The sequence below is a fragment of the Osmerus mordax genome, chromosome 14, assembly GCF_038355195.1.
Source record: "Osmerus mordax isolate fOsmMor3 chromosome 14, fOsmMor3.pri, whole genome shotgun sequence".
Taxonomy (NCBI): Eukaryota; Metazoa; Chordata; class Actinopteri; order Osmeriformes; family Osmeridae; genus Osmerus; species Osmerus mordax.
Window position 1 is genome coordinate 7,829,829 of NC_090063.1, and position 16,824 is coordinate 7,846,652.

Genomic DNA, 16,824 nt, shown 5'->3' on the forward strand with positions numbered 1-16,824 from the left:
TACGGTGAATAAAAAATGTTTCACTCACACGCTGACTTAGACAATTACCATGGTGATACTTTTAATGCACAATCAAGAGCCATTCAACAAGATTCCTGGTCAATTCACTTCATTCTGACGTTATATGCTTGGCCGCTCCCTTTTGCAATCACCCACATCTTCCTTTAGTCATTGACTTAATAAAGAGGCAAATATTTCAAAACGATGGAAAAAGTGTGACACATATACGCCATGCTTATGTGTGTGTGTGTGTGTGTTCTTCACTGTGTGTGATGGTTGGGTTACTATGCTCCCGTGTACATGTGGTGGCAGGCTGGCAGGCAGTTGGAGAGGTAAAGGTCACCGTTTGCGTAAAGCAGAGACCGTCCCCCTGCTTGCCAAACAGAGTTTTCTAAGTCTGGGTTTTGCTTCTATTATTGGAATGTTCCAGTACTACAGTACATTCATGGGAGTCAGGTGGCTGAGCGGTTAGAGAATCGAGCTAGTAATCAGAAGGTCGCTGGTTCGATTCCCGGCCGTGTCAAATGACGTTGTGTCCTTGGGCAAGGCACTTCACCCTACTTGCCTCGGGGGGAATGTCCCTGTACTTACTGTAAGTCGCTCTGGATAAGAGCGTCTGCTAAATGACTAAAATGTAAATGTAAATTCTAGACCACGTTCAATAAACACTTAGGCCTTAAGGTTTGAGGTTTCACAAATTTCACAGAATCAAAACACTGACTAGACATTACATTAAGTATATTTATGTGAACTAAATTGGCACACTCCTTCCATGTCCACATTTGTCCATACTTGGACCACATGTCAGTTCTAATGTCCGGCTTTTCCCAGTAAGTGAGACACACTCATTTAGCTTTAGCCGCACCATCTTGCTTGCACATGTACATTTCCAGTCCTCTTAAACCTGACAGAGAAGGAGGTCAGTTGTTGGGGTTGTCTATGTACTGGTTCTAGTGGATAGGGAATAGATCCTATAGGGTTGGAGATGAACTAGGCTGACGCTGTATTTTGACTGGTCCAATGTCCAATGACTTAGTTTTGGTACTTAGTGTTCTTCCCCTTCAGGAACAGGTATGGCTTCTCCACCAGGACTGTTAGAACATAGCCCACCACCAGTGTGAGCGCTGTGTGGCCTATAAACAGATAGAACTGAGGAGAACAAAGGGAAACAGCATCAGACCCATTTGAACCCAGTTCAGCTCAGAGTCTGATCAGTCAGGAGGATTCAAACCACGTAGGACGATGAACTACTCACAAAATTGATGTCGGTGTAGTGAATTGGTGTTTCCTGTTTGCCATTGTAGATGATGATAAGAATGGGGTGGATGAGATAACAGGCAAAGCTGATGTTGGACAGAGGAACCCACAGGCTGAGGGACAGGAGCCTGTCAACGAACCCTGGGAGGGAGAGAGACAATGAAACAGGCAGAGAGAGAGAGAGAGAGACAGAGAGAGTTGTTGAGAGAAAAAGTGAGGCAAATAATTACATTTAACAATGTTTTCTTCATTTGACGCTTTTATCCAAAGCAATGTATAAATAGTGCATATAACAAGTACAGCAGGTGATCAAGGATTAGTAGGGCATCGTTCGAATAAAAAAAAAATCTTACCTCCATAGCCCTCCTCACAGGCTAGTACTATCCAGGCCACAGTCAAGGCCCACAGGGGGCGATGGAGACCCTGATAGAGAGCATGGGGGGCAGAGGCCTGGGCAGGGACCTCTCGGAGAACATAGGCCAATCCCACCAGCACAGCCATGACTGACAGGGAGGTGAACCAACCCAGCGCTGCTTGCCACTGTCACAGAAGAGACAGAGACATATACAGTCAATGTAGCCATGGTAACTTTTACTTTTAAATTAGGTCATAGATCTGCAGAGTATTGTGTTTATGCCTTGTACTAAGACTAGTAGATATGAATGACATCATACCTGGTGTCTTATAAGGTTATTCTTTTTGGTGGTCATGAATATCCCTGATAGGATTCCTATTAGGTAGGGCCCATATCTGGTGTATGGTTTATTGTAGTAATATTGAAAGTAGCTTTTATAAGCACTGGAAACACACAAACAGACAACAAGAGCAACTTGAACTACATAAACAAGTAGTGTACACTTCAAATATATCTCCTGTGTTTTAAATTATATTTGAGTAGATCTTACAGAGTCGTTGGTTGGTGAACTGGGAGGTGCAGGAAAGCAGTAAGGACAGCACTGGTGACACTGGACAAAACCAGTAGGACTGCTGCAATGGCAACCAGCAAACCTTTGTTCCTGCCACAGTGAAAGGTGGAGATGTAGAAGTGAAACAATGCAATAGGCATGCCAGCTCAAATCAATTCCATGTCCAGTAATGGCTGAACTCATTGATCATAATTAGTTTGAACGTAATATTGAGAAACACAATTGTTATGAACGCTGTCAGTATGTTCAATAGGAGAACATACTGTGATAGAAGGTCAGGAAAATTATGTTAAATGTATTCATGATCGTGTCAGATGAGCCTGACTCACAGCCTGTAGAGGTATACAAGCAGAGGTGTGGTGGCGTAGAACTGGAAGTCTAGGGACAGATACCAGGTCCAAGGTGCACACTGTGGAAAAAGACAAGATTCGAAACAGTTTTCAAACAGATTTGGAAAAAAAATGTCTTTATGTTTGTTGCAAACAGCAATTTCTCCTCCGCCCTGCCATATTCTTTCCCCCAGCCCCCCAAACACACTATGTTCGCACAATGTCAGTGATGGTCAAGAGGTTGTTGACCAGCAGCAGATTGGACCACCAATACTTCTTGCAGTTGAGGATTTCATCCTCAGCGATGAACCAGAAGGTTCCCCTATGGACCACAGAGAAGAATCCGATGGCCACGCAGATGATGAACAGGTGCAGGGGCTGGACTCTGGACAGGTGGTGAGTGGGGGACACGTTACACACAGACACTACAGCAGTATTTACAATACGAGAGCGCAGACATTTTAGAATCATTCGTTTTCAGTACTCCCTTATCTATTTGGGAAAAAATGAACCCACCTTTTGAATCTCTTGAAGAGATAGCTGACCACCAGACAGATGCTCAACTTGTCATCAGACTTTTGTATGGAACCCAGTAGAGACTTAGCACTCAGGAGACCTCTGACACACACATGCACACATGCAAGAGGAGTCACTTTGTGCACACTTGACTTTCATCTGTGGAATTATTCCAGGACTACTTTATTGTTCCAGACTCACCCCAAAAGCAGAAAGGTGTCTACTGCCAGATACACAGGCCCACTGAAAGCAAATACATACAGTGGATTCCTGTCCACTGTCTCCTTCCACCTCTTGTCATTATCTGTAATGGAAACATCTCATTTATATGCTTCACAATAATCTAAAGGTTTCCACTGGGGTTATGTCTCTTTTATTTCTTGTTTATTTCTGATTCAGGTCAGATGGTCTTGTAGTAACGAGTCGTATGAGTGGAAAGAGGCCTAGGTTGCTTCTCTTCTTTCTATGCGAGGTCTATCGGCGACATGTGCTGTATCAGGGCATACCCAGGTTGTTCCAGGCGCTGAGCTGGATGGTGTGCCCACAGATGATCCAGAGCAGGCTCAAGATACGGACTCCGTTGAGGGAGGAGTAGCTTGCCCTGGTGCCCGTCCAGCTCAGGACCCCCTGGCTGCTCCTCTGGATGGAGAAGGCCTGCAGGCACGAGTAGACCCAGCCTGGCAGGACACAGGAGTGGGGGTGTTGGGACTGCACACACTTGTACTGTACATGTTTACACACAGTTGAATGATGACCTCTCCTGGTCCAGGCAATCAGATGCGGCAATAGAATCAGCCCCAAAGCACCTATGCTTCCTGAGAAGGCTACGCACAGTAGCCTTGCAAGCAGTACACAGAGAAGGGTGTTTATTAGGGGTTACGGTTAGGCACACACAAACTTACTGTTCTCTTCAGAGTCCTCTCTATGGTTGTCGTCTGTGTCGCTGACCTGGTTTAGCTGTTGGAGAGTGCATTGGTTTATATCAACACTAGGGGAGCCATTGTGCATGAGGGTCCCATACATGTTAGGGTTGGTGCTCAGAGAAGAAGACTCCACTCCTGGACTGACTTCTCTTTTCAGCTGCCACTTGATGATGGCTATGAGTACAGTTGCGGCAAGGGGAACAGCCACCATGGCACAACAAACAAACCTGGAGGAGAATGAGAGAGAGACGGCCACAGCCCATGAAACAATGTCTTTCTGCCTTGAGCTAATAAGAGAACAACAGGTTAGGTCAGAGGTATTTACAGGCAGGTAACAGCAGACAGGTCCGGGGTGGCCGTGTTGCTTAGACAATGAGTCATGAAGATGCCCTGAGTGGACTGGGCCACCAGGATGGACGGAAACGGAGGGATGAGGGACGTGTGACCTTTCTGGAACATTTCTGGAAAACACACATTCACATTCTATCACTGGATCTGGAAAAAAGAGATAGAATAGGAACCTTTACACGGTTGTGTGGGACCCATGTCTTTCTTTGTTAGGTCTGTGACCATTTTTTGACCTTGACACCGACCGTAAACAACCATGGTCTGCACCTCGTCCTCATCACAGGAGTCAGGAACACAGATGCCTACAAAATACTGGACTGGGTCCTATAACACAAATATATATTCAGGACACAAAATAACTTGGCATTAAGTCACAATATGATACAATATGCCCTAGGGAGGCTTAAGGTCGGATCTTATATCAGTTATTTGTTTTTCCCACCATTTATTACTAAGGTCAGGATGTGGCTTTGGTGGAGCGGATTCTAAGTCTGCATTAAGTACTCGTTCTCCTCACCTGCTTGAGGAACACCTGGCAATATTGTCCTGAAAAGGAGGGGCCTTGGACAGAGAGACACTCCTGGAGAGACCCCGGTCTGTTAGTGTTGCCGCCCTTCACATCGCTGCCTATCTTCCCAAAGGCATCGTACACTGTACATAAAAGCGCGCATGCACACATACACACATCACATCAATGAGGTGTCACATAATTACATCAATTCAAACATCCTTCAGCTTGATGTACATATCATCTTAGGAGACAATCAGGTACTTACTTAAAGCAGCATATGGACTTGGGCTGTCCTGATGAAGCTCCCAGAGAAAAGCTTTGGTGTCCTGCATGCATCTCTCGGTTACGTTCCCACTGTAGGCTGCTGTCACCACAGCCCACAGAGTGAGACGGTACAACAGAGGGCCCCGGACCAGGACCATCTCAGGGAGTGCATATTTTCAATGGATCAGCTCTTTAAATAACACAGGGGGAGACACATGATCACCTGGGCTGTGATCACTTCCTGTCCCTTAATCTGCCGCAGACCAATCAGCGTGGTAATTGAGGCTTCACACATCACTGTGAATGACCTGGCCAGTCGTCACTAGCCTAGAACTGACTCTGGACCGTTAAATCTGTTTTCCTCTCGAGTACTACTACCTTACTTGTTCTTCACTGTCAGTACGTTTTTAATTGTAGTTATGTTTTTATTTGCAGTTTGTTTAAAACAATTACATTTCAAAATGACATTGTTTGTCTTGCTCTTCTTTACAGTCCACAGGGAGCAGGTGTAGATCACTATTCGACTTGCTGACCTTCATCTAAAACATATAATGTACCTCTTTTAAGTTGTCCTTAAACTGTGTGCTTCTGTGATGCTGTAGGCCTGTTGTCTTCTGTGCCAACTTGATGGTTAATGAACGAGGGCGGACAAAAAGTCATTTGTTTGTAGGAGGATCTGATGTTCCATGTGGACATCAAATCACACCTCAAGTTCCATAGTTTATTTACACCAAGATCTGCTTTGTATCCAGTGCTGAGACACATCTAGGGGAGTCCAGCAGCAAGACACATTCTACAAACTGTGAACAACTATCTATAACTTCTCTCATGCAGATATATCTCCACACAAATAGAATCTTTCTAGAAGGTCATATCCAAAAACCATGGTGTAAACAAAACAGGTGTAAACAAAACGTGAGAATTAAAGGCAGTCTTCTGGATTGTGTGAACAGTTTGAATCGTTTGCCAATTTACCCTTCAGAAATAACACATGGCTTTGTAAAGATAGAGAAGTGAGATGGCAAAACAGACTACACTTGCACATTCTGGACTGATTGTCCTGCTCTTAACTGTGACAAGGACAATGTTGATCACAGATTTTATGATCAAGGATCCATTTCCTGTTGTTGTAGTTAGGCCAGACATACCACATTCACAGTTTTCCTTAAGATGTGTTCACCCGTCCTGAATTCATCTGACTTTACATGGATGTATGGACAATGCTCGCCTCAGAGGAAAGACTTAACAGTTTGGATCTCAGGGTCCTGGCAGAGGACTAGGCTGTTAAAGTCTCTGGGAAACAGGCCTTAAACCGTGTATTCTTTCTGACATAGGCATTAACCCATAGTAGAGAACAAATCCTTACCAACTGTCAAAACCTCAGAATGTTTACTGGGACACATCCTTGAACATGTTTTTATCAGGGTGACAGGACAATCATGAAAACACATTTGACGCAGTATAAAACAACATCCATAAAAAACAACTGTCGTAAAGTGTACAAAATGTTGTCATGTCATAGCCTTGATTTAAATACATGTAAATTCACTTTGAATCTATTCACATACTTTGTATTACACATTCAGAATCTGTGTGTATATATTGTCATATACTGTATATGCTTTATATATGTGATTGGAGGAGTCAATGGTGACACCCAGAAGACTGTGTGGGACAGGTGAGAATGGTGTCAGCGATAATGTTGTATCTGTGGGGAGCAAAGAGAGGCTTTCACAGGCACCTCCAACACACTGTCTGAGTCCTATTTCTCCGCCATGCTCAGTCTCTTGGACTTGATGAAAGCCATGCCATGTGTCCTCATGTGTGTGTTCAAGCTACCTTCCGTCTCAAACATCTTCCCACACACTTTGCATTTGGTCTCTGGTGTCCCGTCGGCGTTGCTGTTTGACGGCCCCAGCTGGTTCTCTTGCTGGCTCTCATCGTCTTCCAGAGCTCCATAGCGTCGGGCCAAACTGTGCGGCTCCTTTACCCGGTGGATGATGAAGAGGTGTCGGGCCAGCGAAGGGTGGGAGGTGTAGCACAGGCCACACTCCCTGCACTGGAAGGACGACCTATCCGACTTATGCTGGGGGATGTGGCCACGGAAGGCGTCAACCTCTTCAGTGGTGAAGCCACAGACAGCACACGTGCGGGCTTTGAAAACGTTCACCTTGAGCTTCTTCAGGGGCTGAGCCTCGGAGCCCCTGGACAGCACATCGGGAGACCCCTCGTCTTCTTCTTGGTTTCTCTTAGGGCTGGGGGCCTGAGTGGAAACAGGAGAGGAGGACCAGTACCACACAGAGGGCTGTTAGCCTGTGAATGTTTATGTGAGCGTAAGTGTATACTGTGTGTGCGTGTGTGGAGTTGCTGTACCTTTTCAGGTGCGTCCTCCAGGTTTTCATGGTCCCATGATGACTTCCCCTCTGAACCCTTTATATCATGCACCAGCTGAATGTGTTTGTCCAGCATCAACCTCTTGGTAAACGTTTGATGGAGATCTGGGCAGTGTCTATAGTGACGTAAATAAAAAGAAGAGAAAGAAATATGGCTTCTATTTAAACATTTTCTGTGAATGAGACATTAAGTATTTCCCACACCAGGGTGAAATACTTCAAATTGAGTCCTGATAAATCATTTCAAATCATTTTTAGAGTACAGCATTTCAAAACTCAGGTTTTTATGTGTGTCGGTGCTACTGATGTGTCCACTAGCGCCAGTATGTCGCAGCAGGAGTACCCACGGGCAGGAGTAGATCTTGCGAAGCCCCTTGTGTTTGATACGGTTGTGTCGGCACAGGCTATGGGAGGAGCTGAAGGACTTGTCGCACTGAGGACACGGGTGCTTCTTCAGGTGCTGTGGGCAGAGGTGACATGAAAGCTACAACCACACATTTCAAGTCAGACTCCTCTCAGGAAAGGGCCCCTCTCTATAGCTGTTCAGATCTTCACTACTGACCTTGCCGTGCTCTCGTCTCATGTGGGCCACAAAGACCTCCCTCTGAGGAAAGAGGCGCTCACACTGTGTGCACTTCCACCCGGGGGCAAGGGGCTTTTTGATGGGGGAGGATGAGGAAGATTGTTTCTTGTCCCTGCTGTCCATGCTATTGAGTCCAGGCCCCTCCCTGTTGTTGGGGCTCGCAGACAGGGGTTTGGTGGGCTTGGTGTTGAGGGGCCGGTTGATGCCCAGGTTGGGTGGGCCCTCGATGGATTTCAGGGTGCCATGCATGGCCTTTAGAGACAAACCGACAGACAAACAAAAAATATGATATGTTTTTATTCACTGGGTCATTGGTGGGTTTCTGTATTTTTCTTATGTATACCCTAAAAAATATTGAGTTTGTTTAACAAATGCCTTTTACCACATTTGTTTCTGACACAAAGCACAGTTCCCTTCTGACTATGATGATACCTTTATGTGATCCAGCATTAGCTGTTTCCGGACATAGTGCATTGAGCAGTCCGGGCATTTGAAGACAGACACCTTCTGACTGGCCAGATGATGGTCAAAGTGGGAGTAGAGCAAGGCCTGCTGGGTAAACACCGTATCGCACATGGAACACTTATATATCAACCTGAAAGACAACAGAGGAGCAGCCTTGTCATTCTCTGGAGAATGTACTCAGGACCAGGTGCCGTTTTCTGTGAGCTTCTAAATGAACCATTTCTGAGAGAGCTCATAGGGTCCTGGGTACATGTACGCACACCTGCTCCAGTCTGGGAAATTCATTAGTGGGTTGGTGATGGGGAGTGGGAGTTAGGGGGATGGGTTGCATTCAGAGAAAGGTCACCATGAGTGAAAACACAGCGACAAAGCTACCATATCTAACACTGTTTAACACGCAACCATCACTATAATCCGTGAATGGGTCTGACCAAAAAGGATTATGATACAGATAACAGCTTCTTGTCAAAACTTGGTTGGATTAAGTTGGGAAAGCAGAAAGGGCTTGAGTGTCAACAACATACAAAAGCAAACTGGAATGCAGAGGTCATGACAGAGCAGGATGCCATGAAAACAAGGTTGGACATACATGAATAAAAAGGGTAACGAATAAACCTTTAAAAGTACAGCATGCAATGTTAACAGCCTTTTATGAGACTGACATGGTATATTAAAGGTATATAAAAAACGACAATGGGAAACTTGTTTTGTATGAACTGCAACCATGTCAGGACTTACTTGGAATCTCCTATCTTGATCCCGGGGTGCTGTGTGTAGGCATGGGAGTGGGTTCCCTGGGCAGATTTGAAGGCCATGGGGCATATAGGGCATTTGTAGAAGATCTCACAGTGGGTACTCTGGAGGTGAGCCTTGAGGGCAGCCACGTCAGTGTAGATGACGCTGCAGTGTACACAGCTGGAGAACAGAGAGAGGGAGAAACAGAGAGAGAGAGACGGGAACAAGGGGGAGAAAAACACCTTCAAACGTCACCCGTAATGGCGTTTTGATACTTGATGCAAAGGGATAATTGACACTGAAATTGCTGTGCAATTACTTAGCCATGATTGACCAAGTGGCACTTTGAAGCGAGAAGGAAGGAATATGAATTGTGCAGAGGACACCATATTGAGTGGGGCAGGGGGTGGGCGGGTTAACATTTGGATATTCTTTGTGGTGCTGTATTGAACAAACCACATGAAACAAAGGACAATAACAAGAATCTTCTACAACTCATATAATGATTTTAAAAAGGTCCCTTTGTAGACAAGTAGAAGACTGAGTCTGACCGGTAGCCCACTCTGCGGGTGTAGTGCAGGCAGTTCTTTGTGACGTGGGACTGGAAGTGGACCGAGCGACAGATGGCTCCACACTCCGGGCAGATATAAGGTGACTTGTGCTGGTGGATCCGTTGATGGGAGGTGAAACTGCACTGGTTGGGCAGCAGCATCTGGCAGATAGTGCAGGTTTTCTATGAATGCAAAAGGAGTTGCAAGACACAAGTCAGCTCTGTTGAAATGTACCCTTATTGTGATATTGTTATTGCACTGTGTTTTGAAACACATACTATTCCTTGGCACTGTAATACTGGTAGAACAGTGTCCTTGATTATCTGCTGTACTTTACGGCATGCACTTTTGTTTCTTTGGAGAAAAGCAGCTGCTAAATGAATTTAAATAAGTGTAATATAAGCACTTTATCCCTATTTCTCAAAACATACAGCAAAGAAAAACCTCCAAACATACACACAAGCTCAAACATATACACACCTGTCTACAAGACTCCAGAGGCTGCTGATAGTGCAAAGCTAGAGAGCTCTCCTCCTGGAACACCTCACTGCACTCCAGACACTTGAGACTGTGTCTGCAGAGGCGAGTGGTGTCGTCCTCCAGGGGCATGGCTGCCACCTGGGGGGTGCCAGAGGGGGCAGAGATCCCTGCTGCCTGGAGTCCCTTCCCTGGAAGCTGTCCAGTAGAGCACTGGGCCAGGGTGGAGATCCGGGTGGAGGCCGGTGAAAAGGACACGGTAATCATCTGGTCAGCAGGGATTGGCTTAAGGATGAGGTGAGAGCATTGCATGGCCACGCCCTTATCCTTGTGCCCTCGGGCGTGGGACAGCAAGCTGCATTTGTTGTAGAAAACCAGGTTTTTGGTGCAGTGGTTGCAGGTGACCTCGATGCGAACACTGCGGCGGTCGTAGTGCTGCGTGAGGCTCTTCTCCAGGGCAAATGAGTCCCCACACTCCAGGCACTTGTAGCCTCGCAAAGGCAAGGATATGCAAGCCAAGGAGGGGGGGCTGAGGTTGGGTACATACACCGGTACGGGGTTGATGCTGCTCAGAACCTTGTTAAAAGCCTCCACCATGGAGCTCTGAGAGCTGGCCAACACCTGGATCCTGGAGAGCTTCCTAGGAACCTGGGTCTGTCCCTGGGCTGCCAGAATAGCCTGCGTGATGGGCTGCTGCTGCAATGGCTTTGACAGGACCTGGTGGAACTCAGTGGCCAAGGCTGTCTGAGGCAGGAGGTTCAAGTTGGTGAGGTGGACGGTTTTTGGTATGAGTTTGGCGTTGGCCAGGCTTGAGGTTGGCACGATGACGGCCTGCTGCGGGATGGCATTGGCTGCCTTGAGGATGGCACTGCTGGCACTCTGCACTGAGGAGGCAGGGATGACCGTAGCCTTTACGGTGGTGTTGTTGGCCAGTTTCAGGTTGATGACCTGGGACCCTGCTGTCTTTACCGCGGACACGGGCAAGAAGGCTGTGGCCACGGGCTTGATGGTCATCTGCTTGGTTATCTCCATGGTGGGACCTGCGGAACTGGCTACAATCGTGGCAGGAAGGGAGGTCCGTGCTTGGGTGGAGAATATGGAGGTAGATATGGGGGAGGAGAGGATGGAGGAGACCACGATGGAGGCGTTGTTTTCCCCTTTCTTGAGAAACATTGGGTCAAACTCGGGCAGGACTCTGGTGACAGTGCGTTTGATCTGGCCTGACGAGGTCTTGATGGTTTTGATTCGTACTTTGGGGATGACAGGGGTGCAGCCAGTGGGTGAGGATGGGGAGCCCTTACTGCCACCCTCACTGGGGATGTTGAGTGGGCTGTCAGGCTGTTTAACCAGTAGCATCTTGGCCACTTCCAAAGGTGACTCCTGTTCTGTGAGTGTCTCCGGCACCCTAGTGTCCTCTCTGCCCTCCTTGGGGGGCACCATCTGGGGAGCTTGTGATTCTCTCTGCATACTGAATGACTCTGACAGCCCTGTATCAGCTGGGACTTTGGCACTGAGGGCAGCTATGGCAGCCATGCAGTAAGAGAGCTTGGCTGACGATTTGGCCTTGTCCTGGGAGAAGGTGGATAGAGCAGCCTGACCTGAATGGTCTCCAGGCTCCCTCACTTCCATGGACTTGACAACCAGATCTTCTTCTTGGGCCTCCACTTTCCTTGTTTTAAGGGAGTCTTGCAGGGTAAAACAGCTCAAAGAACCATTGTTTTTGTTGTTTTTATTAACTTTAGATTGATCACAATTTCCATTGGACCCAGGATTGGCTAGACTGTCTGTCAATGTGGTGATTTTGGTCTGATTCTCTCTCTTAATGAGAGGGACTTTTATGGGATCTTGGGCCGGGCGGAAGAATATCGGACTTTTCTGCTGGTCCATAGGCTCATCCATTTCAGTCTTATCATCATCATCATCAAACTCCTCTGCGCTAGATATGGGACTGAACTGGTTAAAGGTTGAAGGATTCCTGTCAGCCTGACTGCAACCCCCCAACTGAGAGGATGGTTTGTCTGCTCCATTCATGCCATATCGATTGATAGGCGACATGGCAGGGATGCCATTATGGAGCCCATTGCCAATGGTGGCATGGGAGTGGGCTTCTTTCTCCAACTGGGCATGCTGACTGGCATCCAAGTTGCGGATATTTTTGACGATGACGCTGATGCCTACATCTGGGCCAGAGGAGGGGGTGTGGGCCTCGTTCTCTTTGGGGATGCTGGGTTTTTGGTCATCGTGGCTCAACTCGATGGCTGCCTTGGGGTCTACCATGTCAGGGATATCGAAGGCTGCCAGCAGGTCGTCAAAGTCAGGAGTCTTTACATCTCCCATGGTCCTTTCACGGTAGTGACAAGATCAGCCTTAGGAGACAAATAAGGATGGAGAAACATCAGTGCAAATTATTCAAGTCTGACAATCACAACTATTCTAACACTTCTGTTGAAAAGCCTTTCCAGAAATGTGAAGGCAGTTATAGAAGCAAGAGGGGAACCAATTCAAATTTTAATACTATTTTTTATGAAAGGTTCAACAAGCAAGTGTCAGTATAATATTGGCCAAATAGGGAACTTCAATCCACTGAATCAATAATACCACTGTCAACCACACGGTGTGCTACTCTCCCTACTTACATTTACATTTAGTCATTTAGCAGACGCTCTTATCCAGAGCGACTTACAGTAAGTACAGGGACATTCCCCCCGAGGCAAGTAGGGTGTAGTGCCTTGCCCAAGGACACAACGTCATTTGGCACGGCCGTCTGACTCCCTACTTCTACATTCTAGTGACATACAACTCTATAGCACTATAATATGGTAAAATAATACAATACAACAGTTTCTCATTGAATGTAGTTAAGAAAAGTAGCATTACTGTCAAACAAAACTGAATTTCTAGAATTTCCCACAATTTCACATCTTGGTCCAAAACGGTTCTTGCTTATGTCACATTATTAGAATTCTCTACACATCAATTCTCTGATCACATGCAACAGATAACATTCATCAAACCTTCTATATGTAGTTCTTCTGAGCACTGGGCAATCATTTACCACTCTATCATTTACCACTCTATCATTTACCACTCTATCATTTACCACTATCATTTACCACTCTATCATTTACCACTATCATTTACCACTCTATCATTTACCACTCTATCATTTACCACTCTATCATTTACCACTATCATTTACCACTCTATCATTTACCACTCTATCACTTAGTCTAGCAATCAAATCATAATAACAACCTGGTATTTAACGTGACCCAAATAATAAGCTACTTTAATGACAAAATTCTAGTACTGTAACGTTATTATACATCCAACCCAATTAGAAACATGTATTTTATGTGAATAGATTGTGTAAGCATGGGCATGCATTTGTGAATTGTGTAGTCACTTTGTTGTTTTTAATTGTGAATTTATTTGTGTCTGTTCTTATTGTTATTATGTTTTATTATTGTAATTTTTTATGTTTGTAATGCTTTGAGCGCAATAAAGGTGCATTACAACATTTATTATTATATATATACGATAAGATAATGTTGTTACGAAGAACTGCAGGAAGGACATTATGTCTGCAAGTTGTTGTGTGATAGGACACAGAAGACAGAGATATGGAACTGACCAGCTGGGATGAAAGCAGGACTTCTGGTTAATCAAAATGGAGGACAGAGCAGTGTATAGACATGATCAGCTACTAACATCTGAACTGGCTAGCAAACAAAACATCTCCCCGGCTACAGACGACAACATTGCCACAAGGAGCAGCCGAGCAAAGAGAAGAAACAGAAAAGAAAGACTGAGAAAAAAATGTTGATTGAGAAGGAGTGGGAAGAAAGAGAACAGATTGAGAGATGAAGAAAGTGTGTGTGTGTGGGTGCTGCTAACTTCAGAGGAGAGAACAGAAGACGTCTTGTAGCATGTTACTAGTGGCAGTAAAACTGCCCAACATATGATAGAATGTAAGAGAATACAAAAGAAAACAATACAACGACGTACCCTCAATTTAATGGACTAACCATGCCACGTCAAACATTAAAATGACAGTGCCGATAGAAAGACGCGATAGTGGAAATATGCTTATGAGCCACTTCTCAACCTCTGTCTCTCTCTCCAGCCTACAAACCTCCTTCCTTCCTGCCTCTATAGATTCAACATCATCAAACCACCACCCCCATCCATTCCTCCTCACAACACACCAGGGCGCAAAACAGGGAGGTCAGGTTTCATCCCCAGAGATGTGTGTGGCGTGTGACACTCCTGAGTCATTCTCTGCATTTCTAGCAGCCGCAGCAGACAGACAAGCAATGGTCCAGTGAGCTTGGCTCTAGGGCTGCAGACTCCCCCCCCCCCCCCCCCCCCGCCTCATCCTCGGCTCTCCTTGCCTGCAGTAAGCCTCGGCTCGCACACCCAAAGTAGAGACTGCAGATGGGCGAGTCTGCTACACAACCAGAGACTTCCTGCAGAAGTCTCGTTCTCTGCTAGGAGGTCTGCCGTGGAACGGCCAGGGCTATCTCTCTCCCAGTGTAGCACAGAGACTGCATTGTTCCTGAGCCCTCTGTCTGCCTCAAACCAGTTTCAGCCGGTTATGGTCACGTAAAGCCTATGCTGCAGAACAGCCACACAGACACTGTGCGTACTTCTCTGGCTGCGGTGGCTGACTGGATTTATTCATTATGTAGAAACGAAAAACTCTGACGGTGTTGTGGGGGGGCCGTGTTGGTGTTACACATGAGAAGATTCTAGATAAATTCTAGAATGTGCTCCTGGTATGTGCTAATCTAATTTGGAATTCAGGTCACAAACCTGGCTATATAAATAGGCCTTGATAACGCATCAACAACTCCAGTGGGAAAAAACTGCGATACCCTATGGTGGTTTCACAGCCATTCTTATGTAAACACAAACCCAGAAAACTCTATTAAACACAGACAAACAGAAGACTCGGAACAGAAAGCAAGTGAGTTTAGGCACATATTGTTTTAAACAAGCTTGGATTGTATGAACAAGCTCTGCAGAGCTCAGAATGGGGGAAGGAGCAGCCGCAGAGAAAGTAAGACGTCGGTACCTGGCCCTGTCTGCCTGCATCTGAGCAAGCTTTCCTGGCTGTCTCACTGGAAGCTTGTCTCTCTGTCTACTCTATGTCCCTGTTGTCTTTCTCTCAGACAGCCTAATTTGGCCATAAATTAGCCGCTCTGTCATTACCCCTATAGTCCTAGGTAGCTGTCTGACCCATCTGTGAAACAAAGGCCCATGACACACATATGCAAGCAGTCATCTTTCTTTCTGACACGGTCATGGAAAGAACAGGCACATACACAAACACACAGAAACACAGCAATCTAAATGTATGCAGGCATAAAACATGCACACACAGATACACAAAGACAGGGGATAAAGGAGATGGTGCCATACCCTTGTCTGTTTTTTCCACTATGAGGAGTCTTCCTGGGGAGGCCTCATCGTGCACACTGACAGAAGCAATCCAGCCCCCATTCTCCCCCCTCGGGACAGTGTTCCTGCTCTGTAGGTCGGCCTCAGCCTCAGGCCCAGCCCCAGCCTCGTCTCTCCAGACTCTGCGACATGCATGGAAAAAGGGGCAGTATTCGACAGCTCGATCAGGCCTTTTGTGTATGTGTGTGTGGAGGGTGGAGGGTGGAGGGGGGGGGGGCAGAAGTGACTCCTCTGGCTCTGGCTCTGGAGCAGCAGCAGCTGGTGCAGGGAGGAGAAGTCAGTGAACAGAGGAGAGGAAAGGAGGGGAGGAGAGAGGGAAATATGAGAGAATATGGTGAAAACAAAATTCAAGAGGGCATGGGGTGAATGTTAAAGAGGTCTAGGCATGTAATTAGGAGATGGACTTAAAGACAGCTAGTGCTTTTATACATCACAGCGGTCCTGTTCTGTAAGATCAGGGTCTGTTTATTTCCTGTGCAGGGCAACATTTTTAAGATGTTCTTGCCTGGCCTACAGTAGGCCTATGAAGGGCAGACTATCAATAGTAGGCCTTGGGCTTGTTTCAGTCACAAAGTAACCCGAAGGTATGCTATCTGTTTTTAAATCTGGTTATTGTTTTATTACAGTTGGATCAAGATGTATAACAAGTGCATTTTCCTATTAGTTTTTTTTTTAATAGAGCACACAATAAAACAAAACCTATTGTCATCATGCTGAATAAGTTTGAATATTTTATACTAATACTGAATATTTTGCTACCCAGTTATGACGACAGATGTACAATATGATATAATATGGATACAATTCACCAGGATTAATTCTGACAATCTGTCCAGGCTGCATTGGTACAAGCCACATATACAGTTACCTTAATCTATAAGCAATAGACTACCTACCTGAGATGGGTGTCGAGATGTGCTCAGTAGCAAAATGCTGTCTTTGTTGATGTCATTTTCTTGGCAGCACTATGTTCAGACAAGAAGACTGTCATAGGCAGAATGCCACCAAGCCTTCTCAAATCATCACCAGCATTTTAGTTCACCTGCAAAGGATACATGTTTGTTTGTCAGCATCAATGAGTCA

General features: G+C 46.0%; 2 protein-coding genes across 2 annotated transcripts; both read right to left on the reverse strand.

Moving 5' to 3' along the window:
* Positions 1-787: 787 nt before the first annotated feature.
* On the reverse strand, positions 788-5,232 carry oacyl (O-acyltransferase like). Its single transcript, XM_067250260.1, has 15 exons — positions 5,076-5,232; positions 4,817-4,950; positions 4,545-4,623; positions 4,277-4,412; positions 3,977-4,178; positions 3,535-3,736; positions 3,230-3,332; positions 3,029-3,130; positions 2,732-2,897; positions 2,513-2,592; positions 2,163-2,273; positions 1,932-2,055; positions 1,611-1,797; positions 1,256-1,398; positions 788-1,149 (listed from the first exon to the last, which is right to left on the reverse strand). The coding sequence occupies exons 1-15, from the start codon at positions 5,230-5,232 to the stop codon at positions 1,033-1,035; spliced, it is 2,043 nt and encodes a 680-aa protein (XP_067106361.1). The 3' UTR covers positions 788-1,032.
* A 498-nt stretch (positions 5,233-5,730) lies between these two features.
* On the reverse strand, positions 5,731-15,768 carry znf532 (zinc finger protein 532). Its single transcript, XM_067250980.1, has 9 exons — positions 15,703-15,768; positions 10,282-12,644; positions 9,802-9,983; positions 9,254-9,430; positions 8,483-8,645; positions 8,030-8,302; positions 7,815-7,927; positions 7,448-7,583; positions 5,731-7,337 (listed from the first exon to the last, which is right to left on the reverse strand). The coding sequence occupies exons 2-9, from the start codon at positions 12,613-12,615 to the stop codon at positions 6,837-6,839; spliced, it is 3,879 nt and encodes a 1,292-aa protein (XP_067107081.1). The 5' UTR covers positions 12,616-12,644; positions 15,703-15,768; the 3' UTR covers positions 5,731-6,836.
* Positions 15,769-16,824: the final 1,056 nt, after the last annotated feature.

Excerpts from the sequence above, each read along its gene's own strand:
- oacyl (XM_067250260.1), bottom strand. The coding sequence starts at position 5,232 with ATGGTCCTGGTCCGGGGCCCTCTGTTGTACCGTCTCACTCTGTGGGCT. Across the intron at positions 2,593-2,731 it reads TCTTGACCATCACTGACATT|TGTGCACCTTGGACCTGGTA; the intron begins GTGCGAACATAG and ends CTTTTTCCACAG. Across the intron at positions 1,399-1,610 it reads CTGTGAGGAGGGCTATGGAG|GGTTCGTTGACAGGCTCCTG; the intron begins GTAAGATTTTTT and ends TCTCCCTCCCAG.
- znf532 (XM_067250980.1), bottom strand. The coding sequence starts at position 12,615 with ATGGGAGATGTAAAGACTCCTGACTTTGACGACCTGCTGGCAGCCTTC. Across the intron at positions 7,928-8,029 it reads TGAGACGAGAGCACGGCAAG|CACCTGAAGAAGCACCCGTG; the intron begins GTCAGTAGTGAA and ends CTCTGCCCACAG. Across the intron at positions 7,338-7,447 it reads TGGAGGACGCACCTGAAAAG|GCCCCCAGCCCTAAGAGAAA; the intron begins GTACAGCAACTC and ends GTTTCCACTCAG.